The sequence below is a fragment of the Juglans regia genome, chromosome 13 (genome assembly GCF_001411555.2).
Source record: "Juglans regia cultivar Chandler chromosome 13, Walnut 2.0, whole genome shotgun sequence".
In the NCBI taxonomy this organism is placed as follows: domain Eukaryota; kingdom Viridiplantae; phylum Streptophyta; class Magnoliopsida; order Fagales; family Juglandaceae; genus Juglans; species Juglans regia.
The window spans coordinates 5,893,404-5,917,399 of record NC_049913.1 but is presented as its reverse complement, the minus strand read 5'-3'; the positions used below and the strand labels follow the sequence as shown (position 1 = coordinate 5,917,399).

General features: G+C 36.7%; 3 protein-coding genes, 1 long non-coding RNA gene and 1 other non-coding gene across 6 annotated transcripts; 1 reads left to right on the top strand and 4 right to left on the bottom strand.

The window, feature by feature from the left end:
- Positions 1–328: 328 nt before the first annotated feature.
- On the bottom strand, positions 329–1,441 carry LOC108986955. The gene is made up of 3 exons (XR_001995450.2): positions 1,251–1,441; positions 1,068–1,133; positions 329–769 (listed from the first exon to the last, which is right to left on the bottom strand). It is a non-coding gene; the product is annotated as an uncharacterized LOC108986955 (long non-coding RNA).
- Positions 1,442–4,362: 2,921 nt separating this feature from the next.
- LOC108986942 (amidophosphoribosyltransferase, chloroplastic) lies at positions 4,363–6,666 on the top strand. The gene has a single exon (XM_018959755.2). It carries the CDS (start codon positions 4,552–4,554, stop codon positions 6,292–6,294), a length of 1,743 nt encoding a protein of 580 aa, XP_018815300.1. The 5' UTR covers positions 4,363–4,551; the 3' UTR covers positions 6,295–6,666.
- A 392-nt stretch (positions 6,667–7,058) lies between these two features.
- LOC108986972 (tRNA-dihydrouridine(47) synthase [NAD(P)(+)]-like) lies at positions 7,059–12,582 on the bottom strand. 2 transcript variants are annotated; one of them, XM_018959791.2, is made up of 10 exons: positions 12,220–12,582; positions 11,810–11,926; positions 11,466–11,702; positions 10,287–10,536; positions 9,905–10,161; positions 9,118–9,390; positions 8,527–8,808; positions 8,296–8,416; positions 7,757–7,926; positions 7,059–7,670 (listed from the first exon to the last, which is right to left on the bottom strand). In XM_018959791.2, the coding sequence occupies exons 1-10, from the start codon at positions 12,481–12,483 to the stop codon at positions 7,572–7,574; spliced, it is 2,070 nt and encodes a 689-aa protein (XP_018815336.1). In that variant the 5' UTR covers positions 12,484–12,582; the 3' UTR covers positions 7,059–7,571. The 2 variants fall into 2 exon arrangements, with proteins under 2 accessions (XP_018815336.1, XP_035540101.1); XM_035684208.1 differs by having other exon boundaries at positions 9,905–10,146.
- Positions 12,583–12,962: 380 nt separating this feature from the next.
- TRNAL-CAA lies at positions 12,963–13,046 on the bottom strand. The gene has a single exon. It is a non-coding gene; the product is annotated as a tRNA-Leu (tRNA).
- Positions 13,047–14,508: 1,462 nt separating this feature from the next.
- Positions 14,509–19,085, bottom strand: LOC108986979 (transcription factor RF2a-like). Its single transcript, XM_018959797.2, has 5 exons — positions 18,790–19,085; positions 17,241–18,683; positions 17,013–17,145; positions 16,836–16,920; positions 14,509–14,942 (listed from the first exon to the last, which is right to left on the bottom strand). The coding sequence occupies exons 2-5, from the start codon at positions 18,521–18,523 to the stop codon at positions 14,704–14,706; spliced, it is 1,740 nt and encodes a 579-aa protein (XP_018815342.1). The 5' UTR covers positions 18,524–18,683; positions 18,790–19,085; the 3' UTR covers positions 14,509–14,703.
- Positions 19,086–23,996: the final 4,911 nt, after the last annotated feature.

The window sequence follows — 23,996 nt, the reverse complement described above, 5'->3', positions numbered from 1 at the left end:
AGATGTGGTGGGATTTTTTTCCTTCTTTTGTAAGTCAAGCTATTTGGCTTGATAAGATCAAAACATTTGTAAGGACTCTATTTAATTTCAATGAATTAATGTACATGAGTCATCATAATACATAATGGGCATTTTCTCAAGTACATCTCAATCAAGAAACCCAATGAACGAAATCAACACATTCTACGCCCAAACGATGATTTTATTTTTTATCCATTTTACAATTTCAGGATAAAGTCTGGGACAAAGAGGACGAGGTACCAAAAGAACATCATTTATAAGTTTGTTCTGAATCTTTGTAGATTATAAGCTGTTGAAACCAAAGATTAACAAAGAATAACATCACTTTCATCCCAAATATCAATGCAGAGAGAATAGGGTATATCGAACCCTACCAGAACCATACAATAGGGATTCGGGGCAAAAAATGACAATTATTGAAACATAGAGAAGATGTAATCATCAGAGTATTTCCCTGGGGCTTCACAAAGCAATAGAAACTGAAATGCCGTGAAGATTGCCAAGGTGACTATATTAAGAGATATCAGATAACTAAGTTAACAATGGCTCATAGAAAACTCAAGCAGCCATAATCTGTGTGTCATAATCCAGAATGTTTCTAAGAAAAGATGAAAAAATGGTTCAGTCCATTATCATGCATTATTTCTATTCCCAACTGCAAACATGCCTTAATTCCATCGTCACTGGATGCCTATTCCCTTCAGTGATGAGCCTTTGCCTCAGCTTTCTTATGAGATTTGGCCTTTGCCTGAAGGTGTAAAAGGAAAAAAAAAACTTCCTTAAACAAGTTTTGGCAGGGTATAAGCTAAGCTTCAAAATTAAATTGGAACGGTAATATATGAACTGAGACTGGCAACATTTGATACAGATACAACATTCGCACTTATCCAATGGAAATCTAACATTTACTGACTGAGTTCTAGAATCTAATCCACAAAAATAATAAATCTTACGTAAATGAGATTGGATTTTTAGAATGAGTTCGCACTGATCCAATCGAAATAGGGGTTTTTGCAAAAAGATGAATAAGCAAAGATTAGAAGTACCTTGAGGTACTTGAGTTTAAGACTGCCGTAAACGAGTCCAATAGAGAAGGCCGAAGCACGAGCAACCTAACAAGCCAAATCCCAAAAACCCACAGATTTACAAAAGATTCGAGATTTGAGGTTCTGACTTTCCCTCTCTTTTGTAGGAAACCAAAAAAGTGAGAAAGAGAGAAATGGAATTACCAAAGCGAGGGTGCTGGTTCCGGAATAGGGTCCTGGAGGAGGCGCCATCGGAAACTTGTAATTATTTCCTTCGGATCTGTGCGTGCTAGCAGCAAAAGAGAACAGAAGAGGAGGAGGAGGAGGAGGAACCTGTGACTGCGAAGACCTAATCCCTACAATTATGAATTAACGTATATCTATCAATTGCCCGGAAAAATACAATTTCCAACTCCGAATGACATAGAAATTTTACATTTTTTCCTTTTTCATTACATATTTCTCAAAATTTAAGTATTTGATTATTTAAAATGTATCAAATCAACGATTTAATATGATTGGAAACTAAAAGAATTATCAAAAAAAAAAAAAACAGCATTACACTTAAGGCCCGGATATAATAGAGAAAATTTTATCTTATCATTATAATATTTTTAAATTTTTACATAAAATATAATAAATAATTTAACTTTTTAAAATTTTAAAATAATAATAATATTTTATTCAACTCATTTAAAATTATCTCATCTCATCTCACTATTCCTTAATTTTTTTACTTTAACACTCGAACAACTAGAATTTACTTATTGTATTTTAATATTATAAAAAATGAATACTTTACACTCTCTTTACATCTAAAGAAATATAATTTTTTTTATTTTTTATGCAAAATATAAATTTATACTAATTTAAAGATATAAATTTATATTCTAATGATTCGTATCGTTGTGACAAATGGATATAGTTGAAGATAGAAATCCTATAATCTCTAGTGTTATTTGTAAACTTATGATTGTCGACTGTTTGGACCTTTTAGACCGGCATAGTTTGTAGTGAAATTATATTTGCCTCCAAAAATACAAAACATTTATATGTGACTAAACTGTTTTAGGGTATATAAGCTCGCACATTTTTTTTTATTAAAATGAGATTCATTATTAAAGAAATTCTTATTTTTATATAAGTTTCAGATTTATCTATTTTTTAAAAAATAAGAATACATGACTTACACATCCTATGACCGCAAATATCATTTCTCTTGTCTGTAAATATCCAAAGTGCCATTTTAATTATTCTAATACATTGTGTTACATTTTCTTCCTATTTTTTCTCACAATCTCACTGTTTGAGAGTGTGCATTTTTAAGATTGGTATTGTTTCAAAGTCCAAAAGCATGATATTAGTCAAATCTTAATGTGAAAATGGGGCGTTTGCTACTGTTTCCCTCTGTCATTTATTGCATTTAAATCAATCCACACTTTATAAAAAGCTTTCCTTGGATGAATGGATAAAGTTTTCGTGACCTTGGCTCCTTCCTTCTTATTTTGGCAACACCCATCAATATTCAATTGTAGAGAGTTATATAAATAGTGCTTGACCTGTTCTTACACTATTTCTACAAAATATAATAAATAATTTAATTTTTTTAAATTTTAAAATAATAATAATATTTAAAAATAATATTTAAACAATATTTTATTCAACTTTTAACTTTCATCTCATCTCAACTCACTATCCAAACCTCCCAAAATATATTTGGCTGCTTGACTCTTTATCACTAGCTACTTGACTTCAAAAACTAAAAACAAATCAATTGTAAAGTATATGTTATGATTGTATGGGTTATAGGTTTAATTAAATTATTATTCCACAACTTTAAAGTTTTTGAATCAATATAATCAAAATCATAATATTCTATGGTTAAAAAAAGAATCGTGACATTCTACCTTGACATGTTTAGATATGATAACCTGGTTCGATAGTGATTATTAATATTTATAACTGTTGACCCAAACATACCATGGAATAATGGGTTGGTTAATCTAACCATAATGTTAGTGTTTTGATCGTGTTTTGTACGTACCGCAAGGTCTCCTTGGACAATTGGGGGAGTGGACTGCAGACTTGCACCAATGCAAATTCAAAGGGAGGCTCGGGGTGTTCAGGAGACCCTCTAATGCCTAAGTGAGAATTCTTATAGAAGATTATTGTCTGAGTTAGTATATACCCGATGGTATGCTTTTATACTGATCATAGGAGAACATCTCACACCCATCGTCAGTGTGCACTCCCATCATCCTCATGCTCCGGCCACCTAAGGCATTTAATGCAACATAGCGTACCAAAGAAGAGTAATTAATGCGGCGCAGATCTTTAACAAATTTCGTCGGCAACCTCTCAGCCTGTGTTGGCGGCGCCTGCCTTTTTCACTCTCTAAATAAAGGTTATGGTTGCTTCTCCCGCATGTCCTCAAGCTGTAACTCATGAATACCTAGGGCGTGTCCGAGATACCCATTGTGATGTGGTGTATTAAAGGAAGATTACTATTGCGGCGAGGGCCTCTGACAATTTCACTGGCGACCTCTCGACCTACGTGGGCGGCGCCCGCCTTCGTCAACTTTTTGTTGGGAGTTTCATCATTTTTCTCGATTCCCATTTTAATTATTTCAAGAGTCTCTTAGGAGGCCAGCTTGATCCTTGGGCTGTGAGATGAGCTTCTTATTTCTCAAGGGATTCTAAGACGAGTAGATCATTGGGCTGTGAGATGGGTTTCTTATTTTCTGTTGGGCCCAACTGGCTGGGCTTAGGGGTTTTCATCAATGTTTTTAATTTCGTACCGTACCGGTCGGTACGGCCGAAATTTTTCGTTTCGGCCATCCGGCCAGTACAGGTACTATATATGTTCCGTACCGGCCAAAATACCGGCCGTTTCGGCTTAAATTTCGGCCTGTACCGGCCTATATTTCGGCCGGTACCGGCCGATATTTCGACTTTTTTTTTTTTTTTTTTTTCGTTTTTTCAAACTACAAGTTCATTTTTTGACCCCCAATTTAGACTAGACTATTTATAATTTATATATATGTATGTATTTATATATAATTTATTCATATATAAATTATTATTTTAAAATATAATTGTTATATATATTTATATATATAATTTATTCATATATCGACTATCTCAAAAAAGTACACGAAACGGTACCGGTATCGAAATATTTCGTTCCAATGTCTTGACCGGTACGCCATCCGGTACGGTATTCAAAACATTGGTTTTCATCCCGTCCAGTTAGTATGCTCTTTATATTAAGTTTATTTTAGGAAAGGGAAATTTCGACTTGTTATACGAAGTTATCTCAGAGTCCAATCGTGTATACGAATTGAGAAAGAAACTTCGACCACGGTGTAACACAATCACTCGTTGATTTCCTCAAACCCCGGAAACCTAAGAATATATTACGTTAAAACCTCCCACCAGTTCAAAGACTCTCCCTCTCCCTCTCCCTCCTCTGTTTCTTGTTCTTCTAGCTCTGTCAGCCTTTCCCATGGCCGCCGCCAATCTATCCACCTTCTCTTCCTCTCTCGCAAAACCCACTCCTCTACCTCTGAACACACCCTATACCCATCTTGCTCTATCCTCCAAAGCCCAATCAAAACCCTCTTTTCCTTGCAAACCCTACTTTTCCCACCCCTCCTCCTCTGACACCCACAGAACCCCTCTCAGGGCTTCATCCAAAAACCCTATCTCCGAATTTTTCCCCTCAAATAAACAATGCCTAGATGATCATTCTATTGATTTTGATGATGACGATAAACCCCGCGAAGAGTGCGGAGTCGTTGGCATATTTGGCGACTCAGAGGCCTCTCGACTCTGCTACTTGGCTCTCCACGCGCTCCAGCATCGTGGCCAGGAAGGTGCCGGCATCGTTGCCGTTCAAAACGACGTGCTCCAATCGGTTACAGGGGTGGGATTAGTCTCCGACGTGTTCAACGAGTCGAAACTCGATCAGTTGCCCGGAGATTCGGCTATCGGACACGTCAGGTACTCGACTGCGGGCTCGTCTATGCTCAAGAACGTGCAGCCCTTTGTTGCAGGGTACAGGTTTGGCTCTGTTGGGGTTGCCCACAATGGTAATTTGGTGAATTATCGTGCTCTTCGGGCTAAGCTCGAAGATAGTGGTTCAATTTTCAATACTAGCTCCGATACCGAGGTTGTGCTTCATCTAATTGCTATTTCAAAAGAAAGGCCCTTTGTCATGAGGATTGTGGATGTATGTGAGAAGCTTGAGGGGGCTTATTCGATGGTGTTTTTGACCCAGGATAAGCTGGTTGCGGTGCGAGACCCTTACGGGTTTAGGCCTTTGGTTATGGGAAGGAGGAGTAATGGCGCTGTGGTGTTTGCCTCTGAAACTTGTGCACTTGATTTGATTGAAGCCACATATGAGAGGGAGGTGTTTCCTGGGGAAGTTGTGGTGGTTGACAAAAGTGGGATTCAATCACTCTGCCTAATGCCTCATCCCCAACCAAAACAATGTATCTTTGAGCACATATACTTTGCTTTGCCCAATTCAGTGATTTTCGGGCAGTCTGTGTACGAGTCTCGCCGTAGGTTTGGGGAGATTCTTGCAACCGAATCCCCAGTTGATTGTGATGTTGTGATAGCAGTGCCGGATTCCGGAGTGGTGGCTGCACTTGGTTATGCTGCCAAAGCCGGGGTACCATTTCAGCAGGGGTTGATAAGGTCACACTATGTTGGGAGGACTTTCATTGAACCGTCACAGAAGATTAGGGACTTTGGTGTGAAGCTTAAGTTGTCACCAGTGCGAGCAGTGTTAGAGGGAAAGAGGGTCGTGGTAGTGGATGACTCAATTGTGAGGGGAACAACTTCTTCAAAGATCGTTAGGTTGATAAAGGAGGCAGGGGCTAAGGAAGTTCACATGAGGATTGCGAGCCCACCAATTATCGGGTCCTGCTATTATGGAGTGGATACACCTAGTTCGGAGGAGTTGATTTCTAATAGGATGAGCGTGGAGGAGATTAGGGAGTTTATTGGGTCAGATTCACTCGCTTTTCTTCCATTGGATAGCTTGAAAAAGTTGTTGGGTGATGATTCTCCCAATTATTGTTATGCTTGCTTCTCTGGGAAGTATCCTGTTGAGCCTAGAGAGTTAAAGGTGAAAAGGGTTGGTGATTTTGTCGATGATGGGATAAACGGGAGTTTAGAATCCATTGATGGTGGTTGGGTTCAAGCAAAACCAAAAACGGAATTGGAGGTTAGTGGTGCCTAAAGTCTGTCGTAGATTGATGGTTTTGTTGCTTGCAAGATGTCAGCTTCACCGTATAGACGCATTTTTTTTTTCCTGATCAACAGCAGGATCTACGGCTTTCAGATATGGGATGTGGCGAGTGACTGATGTCTTGAGTGAACCCTGCTTACTACGTGCATTCTCGAATGAATTTGGATTTTTCAAAGCTAATGCTTATACAATTTTGTTAGTTGTATTCAGTTTTGCATCTAAAATTTATTTGGGTTTTACTTTCATGATGAGGGACAGTGAGCTTACTAGATTCTCCTTGCATGGTGTTTTGTTAGACAAGGTTATGAGATCTATGTTTCTTGTTTTACTTATAAAATAAAATGTTTCTTATTCTTCCTGGTACTATTTTTTCTTTTGCTTCATAGGTTATCAGCATTTTGTCACAAGTCAATTGCTCGATTCCTTACACATTGAGGGCAAGGACGAACGAATCAAGAACAGCCCGTGTTTTTGCATGCACACTACCCGATCGAGGCAAAATGCATGTTATTTTGTTGGGTTCCAGATGAATAATGGATACTTTGTTGGAAACTTATGTACATACATGCTAATTACAGTCGATATTCCATCGATTTAACAATAGGCCGATGTTCATTCTCAAGCCCTTGTCATTAAGCCATTGGCATCCACCAGTTCCGAGATCGCTTCAAAAACATGCAACATGACATCATTGATATTAATTTGAAAATATTTTTCATACCTATCGATACATACATACATATATAAAGCATGGATAGAAAAAAATAATTAAAGCTTAATAGACGAGTTCCACATTTTTACTTGGAAGCATGACCCGCATGCTAGGCGCTAGCAAACTAGTTCACAGGCGTCTTATTTGACCGGTCAAAAGTCACCCAAAACAAATGGGAAAAAAAAAACTAATAAGAGTACAATTAAAAGTCTAAATAACAATATTTCAACCTCAAGAAAATTGCCATGTTTTATGTGTCTTCTGACGAAGGTACAATGTTGTCACATGAACGATGAACACTTCAAAATTTTGGGGGTCAATTGACAAATCGCCTTTAAACTATAGCACCGACTTCAACGAAACAGGTACAATGCTCGCCTTTAGTCAACCACTGAGCAGAGCATCCAATATTTCTTTCAATTATATAAATAGTCCGACATTGCCACGCACCCAAGAAAGATCTCTTGGGGTTGAATGGAGAAGCAAACAGAAGACTTCGTGCACCTACTACTACCAAACAAATTTTCCCATTGCAGCATCAACAATCTCTAGAAAATCAGCCATTTTCTGCTCGGTCATAAGCATTAGATTTATGCTTCGGTGCAAACGTGAAGCCATCTGGAACCTTGCCGAGTAACATCTCAGATATCCGAATCTGCAAAAATCAAATAAAAAAATAAGCAAACCGCTTAGATGATTAGTGGGTCAATAAATCTGTCGGCATAGAAGGAAACTGCATACCCAGTCCGCTGCTGAATCTGAGGCCATCAGTGTCTCAAGGTCATCACGTCCCATATAGGTGGGCGGGCGCCAGTTCAGTTGTTGAGGGACGACATCTAAAAGACCAACAGGTATATACCGGCACGTATAGCTAAGCCATTCCAATAAAAAACGCCTAGTTGTTTCCACACCTGAATACACAAGACCAAAGAACAAAGCCCAGAATAAACAAAATTTAGAAAACAGACCTGTCACATTATTTTTTATACAAGCGTTAAGACAGCATTGCCCACTTTTTTAAAAAAGGCTAAACGGGTAAAGTACTAAGAATTATATTGAGAAAGACTATTATGTAGAGGACAGTAACAAATAATTTGGTAGGCTTCTCTCTCAACCGTGTTACTCACCTTCGTAGAGGAGTCAGATCCATGCTCTCTTTCAGGTACCCAGAAAGATGTACTTCTAAGAACAACTTAATAATCTTTCTGGGACACAGTTACATTACTGAACTACAATTAAAGATAGAAGTATGACATGTCAATTCAATAAATCAGATATACCTTTCGTGTCAGAGCCCCAATGATCAAGGCCAAAACGAACAAAATCTTTCAAAATAGTTAAGCGTTCCCCAGAACTTATGTCCCAATGCTTTTGTTCCTTGATTTCGGTAAATATCCAAGGCTGTAAAGGACAAGATGAATCATATTCACACCTTTAAACTTTATCGAAAATTTGAAACAAAACATAAAACACAATCAACAAATACCCAACTAAAGCTCCACAACACAAACCTTAATTAGTGCTCCACGTGCAATCATGCATGTAGCAAGCACAGGACACTCAGTCTTATGCATGTTCCAGTCTAAGTACGAGAAAACATCCCCGTTACCCAGGACTTGCAAATCATCAGGAGCCTTTCTAGCACACTGGTATATGTAATCCCAGTTAGCAAGCTTGCTATACCGCTGCTGTCGTGATCGACCATGTATGGTTACTGCACTAGTTCCCCAGTAGCCAATGTCTTTAATTAGCGAGTCAATGCGGTTTTTCCCTTCAAAAAAACCAGTTCTTACCTGGAGCAACCAAGGCAAAAGTATAATGGATCATGCATGAGCTTGATGAGGAAAAAAGCAATAAAAAAACGGTTGACATCGGAACCAGAGGAACCTTATAAAAAATTCCAGGAAGCAGAAAGGAGCATAGACCACCACAACCAGTCATATTTTCAAAATCAGAGAAGAAAGAAACAACCAAATTTATACATAATGAAACTACTCAATATAACATTAATGTCTTCCATCTAGAAGATGCTAAAACTGAAACTGATAAAGAGCACTCAAGTCCCCACTCTAAGAAAATCTACATAAATCTTAAACAATCACCTTGACGGTTATAGGTTTGTCCACTGTGCCAGAAGCTGCGTCAATAATGCTTTTTATCCGCATGGGCTTTGTAAGAAGAGCAGATCCAGCACCCTTGTCCACTACAATATCAATTGGGCACCCCATGTTTATATCAATAAAGTCGACTGTACATTCCTGATCAATAAGTTCAACGGCACGTGCCACAGTGTCTGGATATGCCCCACATATCTGTACGCCAAATAAGTCTTCAGAAGAATGTCTCCTCAACAGTGCCCATTCTGAAGCTTGACCCTATACCGATATACCCAGAACATAAATTCAGCAAAAAAAATGTTATATTGAATATGAAGGATAGAGTAATACATAAGCCATGACGAGCGAAATCCCAAACTGAAAGGAAGAGTTCAAACAAAGTGGGGGAAGAGCGAGACAAGAGAGGGAGTATTCTCTATGCCAAGATAACATTAAGATGGAACTAAAATAATATCATATTCCATCAGCATAGAAGTTGGAGAAAACAGTTCAGATTTCCTGTATTTGGAATTCTATGTTGAGTACAGATGTATTAGCCAGGCATCATGGTAGCATGGGAAAACTGCATATATCTAAGCAACCCTTAACAGGTAAAGAAAGCAATTATGCTTTCCAGCACCAATTAAAACTTGCTTTCATATTCAACATAATATTTAGCAAGAAATAAGTTAACCAAATAAATGTCAAGCGCATGAACCCTTAGTGAGAAAATTTGCTTCATTTTGTGATATAAACGATCAAGTAAAATCAGAAGACAGAGCAACATATGGACCTGCAAGAGATTTGTACACATTGCCATTTCACCGCACGTTACATCCGCCCCTAACACTTTACAAACCCTTCGGAAAGGCAGATTCCCAACGGTGGTCAGAGGTGCAAGATATAACTTGTCTCTAAAATCAATAAGCTTCTTTTCACGTGGGTGTAATTTCAGGCTCCTATCAGCTTCTGGTGGTATAATATCAGTGGGATCTTCTGGTTTAGTTTGAGTACAGCTTATCCCAACATTTTTCTCTGTGAAAATCACATCTGTTGCGCACATTTAAGTAAGTGGCCTTGAATGAAGAACATTAGATATCTCCCAAAAAATTTAAAAGAAAATAAATAAATTATTTAATAAATAAACAAGTGAACAATTGGAATAAAAGCTAAACCTCCATTTTTGGCTTCAGCAGAGCTGAAGTTTTCACAAATTACAGATTTTTGTTTCTTCGGGGGCTGTTCATCAGTTTCTAATGTTCCATCCACACCATCCTCTCCGGGCACGTCAACAAAATCTAATTTTGCATCTGACTCATTGTTAACTTCACTACAGCCATTTTCATTGGTCTCATGACAAGTACTTGGAATAGTTTCATCATCCTTCTCAACTTCCAGAATTTTCATTTTTGACTTTGCCTTCCCCTGAGACACAATAAAAATAGGTATAAGTATAGCACTTTATTTTCTAACAAGTATAATGAAAATGGGGTTTGGTTGGCCCATGCAGGTCTAGAACCTTTGACCTTCACAGTATTAGCACAAAGCTCTCACCAATAAGCATATCGTTTCAATATGGAACACATTAAATTAATGCATTCATCCCTGCCATCAATTTTATGTCAATGAATGAAAATTTGAATATAAGGAAGAATTGTAAGCAAAACAAAAATTCAATAAATTAATGCAAAAGCTTTCACGAAGTTAAACCCAACCAAAGAAAACAAATGCTGTCTTTCAAGTAGCATTTAAATAGACCATTCATCTCTCTTTAAGCTTCTTGCATGAATGAATTGGATTGATGACACATTACCAGTCCTTTTTATAGCCTTGATGGTTAGTGACCCTTTGACCACAATCAAGTTCAGAAGTCCTAGGATTTGATGAGAATGATGTACAAATATTCTTAGCATATTCTAATGCTTTATGCAGATGTCTACAAGAATACAGTGGAAAGATTCTATTTGTCCATGACATCTTTAGTGACTCCCAAGCCTGTACACTCCAACGCCCAAATACAAGAGGCAAAAAGACCGCCATGGATAAATGCTACCAAATGAAACTAAATGAAACTGAAAATAAGCAAGTGAGGAAATCATAGGAAGGCGACCAAGGTCGGAACAAAGGAGAATCAGAAATAATATACCTGTTTTAGAATGCAGATAAGCTTCTTCGAGTGAATTACATCAGTGGTGTATGAAACAAAATAACTCTATGACGTAAATTACATGATTGCAGACAAACATAACAGATGATATAGTGTACTTGGTTACTCCTATTGATATTAATAAATTTTTACTTCTAAAAAAAAAAAAACATAACAGATTGATATATAAATAGATAGAGACCAGTACCAGGAGCCCAAGAGCTTTGAGTTTAGCATCTGCCTTAGGGAAGCTCATTTTATTTTTCCACAAGAGTTTTTGAACATCTTTTTTTAATCCATTGATCTCAGCGCATTTCTTCCGAGCATCTGAAGTTCCAGTAGGAACACCATCCTTATGTGTACCAAAAAATCTACACGCCAAACCATAGGGACACGGCCCTTCTGCATTCATGAAAGGACATTCTCCCTCTAGATCAGCCGGTTTCTGCATTCAATAACACGCAACTCCGCCGTAAGGTTAAAATAACAAATTCGAGACGACATACAAATGAAATTCCCAAGTTCTAAAATTCTCAGACCACGTTCCGCTACCTGATCCTTAAAGGCTTGTAAGTCGTGGCTGAAGCGACACTTATCATTATATGGACACGAACTAACATCTCCGGTCTTTGCTATCAGAGGACAGATACTTCGCGCAGATTTTTGTTCCTGCAAATGGTCGGAAGCATCTTTTGTGGTCAGTTACCGATCCAATTTCCTATCTTTTTGTTTTTTTCATTTCTTCCTTCCCAACAGTAGCTGAAATGCGTTCTCTCTAAGCATACTCATATGTCAGCTGCTACGTATCTCGGTTTCCTAAGCATTCTAATCGCAAATTTGACAAGTAATATCAAGTACTATCTCAAACAGAACCTTACCGAACCGAGATTCGCCCAATCAGTTATTCAATCAATTCCAAAATCATGCACAATATGGATCAGAGAGCGAGAGAGATAGAGGACCTGACGGCGTTCACGCTTGAGCTGGCGCTTCGACTTCTTCTCCTTGACGGAAACAACTTTGGTTTCCGAAACGACATGGTTTTGATGATTTGTAGAGGAGGAAGGTCTGGGCGGCGGAGAACGAAGAAATTCCTTTTTCACGGGAGCTATAGCTTTGGCCACGAGCTCTTCCGGGGTACGTTGTGAACCGTTCGATTTCAACGATGGAGAATCGTCACCTGAGAGCTTCGGGTCCACGACTGTTTCCGCCGGAGACTCGTCCATGCCGGGACGAGGGGATCCGGAGTACAGTTGCTGCGTAGTAGAGTGGTGTTCGTGAGTGTGACTCTGTTCTGGGAGCTGAAAATTGAGGATTACTACGAGTGTGCTTTTATTAGGGTTTTTTCCTGACCTTTTGTTTATTTTAACATTTTTTGTCAATTTTCAATGTTAAATTAAAAAAAAAAATTAAACACAAATCTCACATTCTATACACTCCCTCTGTCTCGACATGTCTCTACAGACGATTCTCTACCGAATTTTTTAATTTTTTTTTTATTTAGTCATAAAGTAAGTATTTTTAAGTGAATATGTAATTTTTTTTTATTTTTAAAAGATATTTAAATAGTTTTAAGAAATGGTGAAAGAAAAAGTAAAAAAACAAAAAAAGAGTGATCGGTAGAGGATTTCGGTCTGTGGACGTAGCAACATTGAAGAGAAAAAGGGTTGTATATATTCTAAAATTAAAAATAAATGAGGAGAGATGTCAGAAGTGGGATTTGAACCCACGCCCTCTTTCGAGGACCAGAACTTGAGTCTGGCGCCTTAGACCACTCGGCCATCCTGACTGTTTATTTGCTTATTCCTAGTTATATATAATAGCCTATTTATAATTTTTTACATTTGCGAAGTTGTCGCAATAGTTGGTTTTATGACCCCGGTTTGAAGGCGAAAGACCAAATGCGGAGGAGCGGAACAACGAAAAAGCAAAGACGCTTGGTTGATCATTGTTAGTTTCAACTTACAATAGAAGAAAAATATTTACTCATATTTGGCAGCATACTGACATGAGTTTATTATAGTTAAGACCACAAATTTCAGTTCTAGTTGTTAAAAATTGTGATGACGTCAAAATGGTCGTGTAATGTTAATTACAATTCTGAGATATGCAAGCCTTGCATACACTCTTTGAGAAAGTGGAGCCCACCATAAAAAATAAATAAATTTTTTTATTTAGATCTTAAATTTATCTAAATTTTTTAAAATGAATACGTAAAATTTGCATTATTTTGAATTAGGGTTCCCAAATAATGATAATAATAAAAAGGAGAACTGATCATAGGTGATGATTTAAGCTGAAACTCGAAACCTGGTCTTCTCAAACTGTTAAATGCATCAGGAAATCATTGCATTTGTCTTACGTCCTATGGTTGGGTTAAGTTTAAGAGAAGTGCTAGAGAGCATCTATTGTAGTAGTGCACACAATACACACACTACGTGAATGCCTCTCATCTACTTGTTTTTTTTTTTTTTCCCTTCCTTCAAACGCAGCGGCTTCTCTCATCTCCCCTCTCTCTCTCTCTCATCAACTCTGCTCTCTCTCTCTCTCTCTCATATCCGCTCTCTCTCTCATCTCTGCTATCGCTCTCTCTCTCATCTCTGCTCTCTCTCTCTCTCTCTCTCATCATCTCTCCCATCCATCTCTAATTTTAAATTTAACAAATGTGTGGTATAGATTTTAACACATAATATATGCAAAACTGGCTGCTATAAACAATGGCTTTTATATATATATAATATTTCTAAGTTTAAACTTTGAAGTTGCAATCGGAAAGGATGATTGCGTGCAAATTGCTTTTGCATTTGTGGGGGTGATAATATGGCTTTTTTGTACATTTTTCGCAAATTTTCAGAGAGCCCAAGGAAGGCCGAGGTAGCATTCTTGGCAGATTCGGTCTCTCGTCGAGCTTTGATGCTAACCCATACATAGAAATCAACAAGACCGAGAGAAGCACTGGACTTACATCAACACTTTGCTTTGAGAATAGCTTAGCTTTGCTGAAACGCCAATCCTAAACAAGAAAGGAAGGGAATATTCGAAATTTCAAATTTAATTTTCAATTTTTTTCTCATACCAGTAAGCCTAACCCAATAAGCAGAACAAGATGCAAGTAAAATATAAATATCATTATTTACTAAAGAAGCAAAGACGGAAGAGATTCGACTCTTCTAATGTCATAAGAAACAAATTTATGTCCAGTAATGTCTACATTCCGAGGTGCTTTCTACCAGAATTAAGCAAAAGATACATAATTAATGTTGAGACTTGTATATGATTTAATACCCATAGTCCGAGCTGGACACACATTGAATTCATGATTAACACACTTTAATTTAAGATTGTATAATAACGAATGAATGCATTAAGCAACTATTACTGAATCTTAAACTATAATGATTGATACCACAGAGCCATCCAACACACAGAAACCCATATTTCACATCCTATTGAAGGGACTCATGTTTCGAGGTTGTGCTACCATTCTGCTGCTGTGACTGAGGTGGCTGCTGTTGCAACTGATGAATGTTGAACTGGGTAGGGGACTGCTGCTGCTGCTGCAACTGGTACATTTGAGGGTTAACAGAAAGCTGTGGAACCATGCACTTAGATGGGTTTTCCCCACTCATCTCTGCAGTAGCTAGCTTCAACCGTTGGACCTCCGCAGTCAAGGCTTCATTTAAAGCTAAACCATTACACCATAAGCAAAACAAGTTACATCAGTAGCGAATGCAGCATAAAAGTATAAATTTTTTTGGGTTAAACGTGAATTGCATCCTGACGAATTAAATAATGACATCAAAGCTAGAAGAGAACAGACAATGGAGCATTGGAAAAAGAACTAACAAATAATAGATAAAGATGCCAACGTCTGCTTTCTAGACAAGTCAATCGATTCAGCATGCTTGGTCATTTTCAACATACATCAAGCAAAGGAAGCTTAAAACTAAGATGCCAAATGCATATAGTGGAATAGAAAGCAAATATATTTTTTCCTCAGCGACATCAAGCACTAAGATGTTTGCAATAGCATGACAAGTGAGGGGTTTCCAAGCAACAGATCTGTCAAAAAAGAAGAAAGCTGATTATTCTAAAAATCTATATAAGTACGACAATATACTCTGCCCAAAAGACCTAGGACACGCTACATGAACCTTTATTACCAAAGTTTACCTAGAGTCATATCCAACTCAACTACACTTCTATTTCAATTAATAATGAGGTAGGAATATCTAGGGTCATATCTAAATTATTTTGAAGAGAAATAAGCCCTCGTGTTGTCCTGCAACCTCAACAAATGCTCTACCTATTTTTCTCTGTCATTTGATTACAATGACCTTGAGCCAAATTATCCAATTCTCAGCAGCAGCAGGATTTCTTACTCATGAGTTAAACAGGTTAAGATGACTCTCATATTTTTTTCCGTATATGTCTTGTTTAGTTCCGTGAACTTAAATGCTTACTTTTGCTACATTCACTTTATGGACTCATACGTCTTTCAAACATATGAATAGTTCTTATCTACTAGATAACAAATTAACTTCTGCGGTTCTTTGACAACAACAAATGACATTCTGGTATCTCACTTTCCAGTGAAGTCATGTTTTCGTATTAATCACTTGTGAATTAAAAAGGATCAACTAGTATTTCCTTCCAAAATCGTTTGGTGTTCCTAAGTGTTTATGCAAGAGGTGACAGAAGAATATTAGGGAATACAACTAATGTACAAGTGTTATCTTTTGATATGAGAGATGAGTATCTTGGTTATTTCTAGCCCAGTATCTTATATATTCCTCCAACTGCAACTGCAAGTATCTACACTGGAAATTGAATTGAAGAAATTTGCCACTGATCTAAAAAACTGCTTTACCAAGACAATCAACATCCACATTTGAACGTGTTAAGAGAATACAATACAATCTACATATTTTTCAAAATCAGTAATTGTCAGTTAAGTGTTAAGAGAATATATGACAAGAACTGACTAGGTTAACATAAAAAATGTTTCTCTATAAATACAGTTGATTGAACTTTAGAGGGTGCTCGAACCTTATATTTAAGTATCTAAGGGGTTCACAGCTCTAGTCCATATACATTAAATCAAGTTGGTAGCTTCTAGGAATAGAGGACCTGATGGCTCACAATTCGACATGGTCAGACTGTTATATGGCTACAGTGCCACAGATAAACTGATACATCAAGCTGAAATGAACCAAACAACAGAATAAAGCAATGCTTAATTCAGAGGTTCTCTTCTTCGAATCATAGTGGATCTCAAAGAAGCACCGCACATCATCACTGAGTAACCAGTTTTAAATTTTATCAAGTTACTTGTAATGAAACATTGCAGATTCATGTAGGTGGTCGCACAAAGTATCATCACTGATTCAAAATGAATGTAAAACTGTACAAATATTTCTGCAAAATTAGAGCAAATTATACCCAAAAATATAGGAGAGCAATCACAGGAAGCAATTATCCATAATTACCTCCCAAATATAATTAAAGGTGTCAGCAGGCTCATTGTAGAACCTATCTATGAAATGGAGAAAAATAAAATAGGAGGAACCATATGTACCATCTCGGAGTTGTGCCTGTTGTTCCATTGCTTGCAGACGGAACTTCAATTCACCATTCTGGTTAGTTAGACCAACAGAGTCTCTCTGCAAGCAATGCAAAGAAGACAAAGCAAAGCAATTTAAAAATAGAAAACCAAGGCATAAGAAAACAAAATATCAGCAGTTCAAACTCCCACCTGTAACAAGGTAAGCTGTGCAGACAATGTGGTAGCTTCAGTCTGTAGCGTCTGAACCTTATGCTCCAACTCTGAAATGTACCGCATCTTCCGTTCTTTGGAACGAGCAGCTGATTGACGATTTGCCAAAATCCTAAATTAAACAACCACAAAGGTTAAAAGAATACAGAAAAAAATGCTTCTTGGTTATTTATTTTGGTGAGCTATAATGGATGAAGTATGTAATACCTTTTTGCTCGCTTTGGATCGGTCAAAGCAATCTCAGCAAGTTTTTCGTTTGCCATAATTTTCTTCAGCTCTGCCCCGCTAAACTCGCCATTTCCAAACTCCATACTAAAGGCATTTGAATTTCCATCAATTGAATTGCTGGGTGACATTTGTCCGGGACGAGTTCCAGGTGAAGGTGGCGGTTTAGGTGACTCATCACCGAAGTGCAACTTCCCCATGAAGCTATCCATAGAAACACTTCTGTAGTGTCTGGTGGTTGGGGCAATATCTCCACCAGCACTCCTTTTGATCCCTTCCTTCTTCTCAGCGGAAGAACCCAGTCCCGCCCTCTGCATGCTGGCTCCACTTTCATTCACACTGCTTTCTGCTTCATTATCACTGCTGTCACCTCCATTAGTCTTTGTCCCACTAGCTCTACTATCCAAGTCCTCACGATTCTCATTACCAGTCTTCTCATCTGTGCCCGAAGAATTCAATGCATCGATGTTATCCAAATTCATATATGCAGAAAACAGATCATCCACAACTTCCCCTTCTGATTTCCTCTCACCCATACCTTCTGCATTGTTATCACCACCTCTCTCCCAAGTCAATTCCTTTTTAACCAGCTGAGCCGGCTTTGCCACACCCAAATTTTCTCGACTAGACATCGACCTCTCTAAACCACCCGAACCCCTCAATGGAACAAGGGGCGGTGAAGATTGCATCACATTAGAAAACCCAAACGGAATATCACTATTAGACCTTCTATGCGCTTTTCGCGGGGGTAAACTATCCCCAACCCGCGCAGCATCACCCCTCGTATAGGGAGAGGGAGGCAACCAAGAATGCGAACCCGTATTCCGATCCTCCATCGACACATCACCCGACACCGCATCAGATATCGACGTGGATGAGGAGTCACGGAACATAGACGGGCTCAAGGGGGGCAATGCATCCAGCGAAAAGAACGACGGCTGAGATAAGGATCGCGAATGAGTGGGTCCCGGGCTAAAATTCTGAGAACCCATCTGCTGGTTCACCGGACGGGACACCGGGATCTGAGAATACGGAGAAATGGGTGGGATCTGATGGGGGTGAGAAGGCGGTATACCAACTCTTTTGGTACTATCTCCACTAAAATTTTGCTGAAAATGGCGGGCACGGTTTAGTGAAGGGCTTAACTGGGATATATTGAGCTGCTCCATGGATAAAGGTTGCTTTAGAATGGAAGATGAAGAAGTTCCAAATGAAGACTGAAGCCTTTGCATCATATCACTATTGGCTTCTTCAGTGTCACCCATTTTGCTCCAAAGCCTACTAATGTACTTTTTTAGAAGTGACTCTTAGATTGTAGAATGCTTCTTCGAAAAGAATGATCAAATTAACACTTCACAGAGTTCCTAGTGCTTAAATTCAACGCCTGAACCAAAACCCACTTACCACAAAGGAAATTTCAACAATCTGCAAAATGAGTAAAGCAACGTTTAAACAAAACAAAAAGGGGGAGAGAGGGAAAAATAACAATATTCAAACGCATGACCGCTGGAATTCTCCAAAACAGGAATACCTTCTGAGCAAGGGAAAGAAATTGCCGGCCGACCCAAGTTATCAGACGTAGAGGTGGTGCGCACTAGATTTTCCGCCACATTTAACTTTCTCCTACGGAAATGCCAAGGCCACAGCCTCCGCCCCTCCCTCTCTCTCTCTCTCTCTATATTTCTCAGAAGAAAAAAAGGCAAGCACTTTCTCTCTCTAGAAGAAGAAGGAGAAGAACTCAAGAAAGCTCTCGCTCTCTCTTTTGTCTCTCTCTATCTCTCTCTCTCTCTCTCTCTCTCTCTAAAACGACGACGACGACGACTACACGGATTTCATGACTACTACGCGTGAATTTAATAAGAATTTCATTTGAGAGGAATGTGCATTTCCTCCGCATTTCAATTTCATTCCGACCTCATTTGCCTCCCTCTCAACCTTCCCTAGTCTCCGCAGCTTATTTAGCAATTATTTCCTCTCAAAACCCCCCTTTTTAATTCTTAAACAATATCTTTTAAGAAAGTGTGCCGGTTTCATCGCACCCGTGTTTAAGCGCGTACATTACACGCCCATTTTTATAATTTTTAATTGCAAAGCATATTCTTCTTCTTTTTTCCCCCCCAATTTCGTGCTTTTATTCCATTATTGATTTATCGAGCCCAACTGATTTTTTTTTGTAAAAGTAGTTTAGGATCTATGGTTTGAGTTGTTTAAATTTAAATATTAATCAATAATTAGAAAGTATCGAGCCCAACTTATTTTTTTGCAACGTCTTAGGTGTAAAAACAACTGCAAAATTTTTGTTGTTTGTTTCTGGGATTACGTGTGCAATTTAAATATGAATATGTAAGTACAAACTCATGCAAATATCAGGATTTTGTTGAGATGAGTATCAACATGCAAAATAGATTGTTAATTTGATATTTATTACAGCATGCAAATTAGTAGTTATTACAGCATAAGCCCCTGCACTTTCCTCTTGATCAGTTGGTGTTGAGCCGTTTACTGCTTGTTTCTTCATCTAATGAGATGATGCTCATACTTTTATATGCAAATCAGGATTTTGTATCCAGTTGTTAACTTACAGACTCAATTGGGTCGAAGTAGCAGTAGTTGAGATGATCACCAGCATGCAAATATTAGGATTTTGTTAATTTCAAATTCAAAACTCAATATGAATATGTAAGTTAGTCCACATAGCATCTATATCTTTTTCCTCTCATACTTTTTCAAAATATAGAGCCCTTGGCATAACACAAATGTTTCGTTTCTGCTTGCTGTATAAATTGTCACAGTAGTGTGTAAATTGCTTACATTTACAAAGTTGCATGCTTAATAGAAGTTTTAACATCTTATAATTATAGAACTGCCAGAAATGAACTTTCAGTAATATAATATGGCATTGATTATTTTTTCCTGAAACCAGTCACCTAATGTCATTAGATGTAGTTATTGTAATTATTTGTGACATGTTTAGAATGTCATCGTCAGTTTCTTCATATTCTATTGTTCATCGTTATTCGAGGAACAATCCTATGTGCATTCACTTAGTCATTATTCTAGCGTTTCATGTCTATGTGCAAAAATTTAAAATTTTACATACTCTTCATTTATTTGTTTATAATCAAGAATTATCATATTACACGTATTTCAAATAAGCAAATAGTAATGATGACAGAGAAAATAAACTTGTGAATATAGAAATTGAAATGGCCACGAAGGAGGAACAGTTTCGGAAAAGAAATGAAGAGATTGTAAATAGGGAGTTGGGAGTTGAAGTCGACTAACTCAATATTCAAAGGAAACAGGTGACTACGGATTTGAGCGAGAGAAGTGCATGGCAGAAGACAATAATCAAGATTTGAAGCATGTGGCGGAGGAGGGTAGCCAAAAGCCAACCCATAAGAGAGAGACATCTGTGGTGGTCAAGTGATGTAGGCGGAGGAAGGAGAGGGACAAAGAGTGCAAAAATGGGACGTTCGTCGATTCCCTCTTCTTTCCTTGTGTTTTTCATCAATTTTTTTTTAATAAAATGCATTTTGCCACGTTAGTGGTGTGCGTAATTCTGTGCACAAAATTGATTGAGATTCTATTTAGATAGTAATATGATATAAGATGGTTTTAGATGACAGTTAAATAAAATTTTGTTATAATATTATTATTTAAATATTAAATTATTTATTATATTTTATATAAAAAAATTTTAAAAATTATAATAATAAAATAAAACGAGATAAAATTATGTATCTAAGTGGAGTTGAGCGTAAGATAATTGTACTAAAATTTAGCAGATTTTTATTTTTTTTATCACTCGTACAATAAAACATAAAGTCTTAACAAAAAAAAGAAAAGTCAATCAATTAAATCCCATGCAGTGATTGAGCCATGCATCACTAGTAACACTCATTCCGTACAGAAGGCACGTAAAAAGCAAATTATTAGAAGGGTAATTGATTACATTGTGGACCAATAAAAAAATAGAAGTCGTTGTGATGATTCAGTTAAATTTATTTCTGTCCCATATCTATCTTTTCCCACTTCTTTTTTTATCCCTAAAGAGTTTTTTGGCCATAAATGTAGGCAATGAAATTACAACTTTACCATTTTTGGTTGCGGATTGGTGATTGCCATTTCTTCACTCCTACTATAATAATCTAATAGAAAGATATTTGCATTCGTATAGTTTGTCAGTATAATATATTTTTTAAAAGAATAAAAAACAAATATAAGATTTATATAAAAAAATTTAATTTTTTAATGACTGATTTTATTATTTTTTTAAAAAAATATACGACAATTGTATAATATATGACTGTATTAAAAGGTAATTAAGATTTTAAAGTACAGGTGATTGGATAAATTTTTTTTCTTTCCATTTTCTTAAACGTTTGCTTCCTCATTAGAGACAGAATAATATCATGTGTTTTGGAGGAATGGAATTATTCATATATTGGTGGCGCATACCTTTAAGATTCATCTACGTGTTAATTAATTAAATAATTATAGTGGATCCTTTTTAAAAATAATTAAAAATAAAAGAAAATTCACTCTGTACGTTGTTAATGGATGTATCTAGCATGAGGAGACTCCATTGGAGATTCCATGTATAAAATTCACGAATGCATGCACGTCTCACAAGGAAGACGGTTTTTAAGTGGGTGTTCTTTGAACATTGACATTGTTCATAATTGTTAGGTATTGGAAAAATAATTAAATTGGCAAGAGACATATAAAGTTATGTGATATAATTCAGCTGCATTGGCTCTTTACTTTATGGACAATCAGCTTTTCTAATTAGAAATCAGCCTTAACCCCCCACCACTCTCTCTCTCTCTCTCTCTCTCTCTCTCTCTACATACATATATAGATATATAAGAATACTAATGATGGCAATGAAAGCAATAATGACATATAGGAAGTGTAGTAAGGAAACAATATAATCACTATTGTTTTTTTTTTTTTTCTAATTTAGTAACAAAAACTGAAAAGTGAGATACAAGCCATGGGCATTCTATTTGAAATTTCTAACATTCAATAATTATACTTTTAATCCAAAAAAAAAGTGAAATCGAGATTTAGATTATAATTATTTAATATAATATCATGTTAGATCATCACCGATTCACCATCTATCTCAAAATCATAAATATTAAAAAATTAAAAAGAAAATCAAATGAATAACATTTTATTATTCATTAAAAGCAGGTATTGTTTGGTTACGCAGTTTATATGAGATGAGATAATATGTATTATTGAAAATTGACAATAACTTAACAAGATGGCACGCTCATGCCTTTTAGATACGAGTGAAGAAGGTGTGGGGGAGAAAAATAGTGCTTAATAAGTTTGGAGGACCAATATGGCCGAAGTTTGGAACCGCAAGACCCGCGGAAAATGCTAGATCCGGACATCTTCTCGGTCATGACCAACCGCACATCATGCCTGCACCTCCTAGGAATTTGTAGCCATCTGCCGAAAGAAACCAACAAATTTTGTCATGTTAGGACTATTGAGTTTGTTGCATGAAGTGGTAAATGAGAAACGGTAAAGTTATAAACAGATTTCATAAAAAATAAATAATAAATTAATGTGAGTTTATATAATATGGTATATTAATTTTATAATAAAAATAAATTTATAATTTAATATATTAATTTATAATTTACGATATCCGTCTTTTACGAAATAGATTGAAAACTGTTGGGACCACATCGTCACCTTATCCGGCAACTACTGTATGAATATGGAAGAGAAAAGAACGTACAAACTAGGAAAACTAAAAACAAATACATACATACATACATAAACAGTGTCTTTTTGAGTAAAGGAGTGGACAGATGTATATATAATTCCTTCCTTAAATTGGACTCTTACATGCTCACCTACAACCTTTTAAAGTTTTATCACATTTTGTAGATTTTAGTGGTTAGGAAATCCACCACTCTGTGCAGTGAAGTAACTACACATCATTATGAGAATTACTGTACAAAAGCTACCGACCAAGTCTGACTTGACAACGTTGTCGGACATGATCTAGAAACAGTGCCTAATTAAGCTGCTTTTAAGAATTAAAATAGCTCTTTAATATTTCCGTTATTTATTCACCCTGCTCGTAAAAAAGCACACAATTTCTTATAAGATTTATTATAATTATAGAAAAATTTAAATATTTATAAATGTTTTTGTTAACAATTTATTTAAAATATGTTAATAAATATTTTTTATTATTAAAAATATGTGTTTTGATTGACATAATCTTCAATTTTTAAAATGGAGGTTTGGAATTTAAATCCTCTCTCTTCTAACTCAAAAAATAAAATTAATTTTTATTTAATTACATTTGATCAAATTAGTGGTCATTACCCAAAAAAATTATTTTACCATACCTGTCCTCTAAAGCTTGAAACTATTTATTTGATATATGTTACTAATACTTTACATTATCAATGTTGATTTATAAATAAAATTTTTTATATTAAAAGTACGAATAAGGATATGAAAGTATCGTTAATTTAAGATGATTATGGAGTGGGACCGCTAGGTCACCCTCAATTTGCAGCCTCGTGATACCCGCCCCCGTTAAATACGCGATGGATTACACGTGGATAGAAACAGTGTCATGGATGATATCCTTAGGTTGACTTAAATAATGTGGGGTTCACCGAACGGACACGTGGTGACAAGAGCGGTGTAAACACGTGGTAAGTGCTGGTGCTAAATGGAGGGAAAAAAAAGGTAAGC

Excerpts from the sequence above, each read along its gene's own strand:
- LOC108986972 (XM_018959791.2), bottom strand. The coding sequence starts at position 12,483 with ATGGACGAGTCTCCGGCGGAAACAGTCGTGGACCCGAAGCTCTCAGGT. Across the intron at positions 10,162-10,286 it reads TGCTGAAGCCAAAAATGGAG|ATGTGATTTTCACAGAGAAA; the intron begins GTTTAGCTTTTA and ends TGTGCGCAACAG. Across the intron at positions 8,417-8,526 it reads CACGTGGAGCACTAATTAAG|CCTTGGATATTTACCGAAAT; the intron begins GTTTGTGTTGTG and ends TGTCCTTTACAG.
- LOC108986979 (XM_018959797.2), bottom strand. The coding sequence starts at position 18,523 with ATGGGTGACACTGAAGAAGCCAATAGTGATATGATGCAAAGGCTTCAG. Across the intron at positions 17,146-17,240 it reads GATCCAAAGCGAGCAAAAAG|GATTTTGGCAAATCGTCAAT; the intron begins GTATTACATACT and ends TGTTTAATTTAG. Across the intron at positions 14,943-16,835 it reads ACAGGCACAACTCCGAGATG|CTTTAAATGAAGCCTTGACT; the intron begins GTACATATGGTT and ends GTAATGGTTTAG.
- LOC108986942 (XM_018959755.2), top strand. The coding sequence starts at position 4,552 with ATGGCCGCCGCCAATCTATCCACCTTCTCTTCCTCTCTCGCAAAACCC.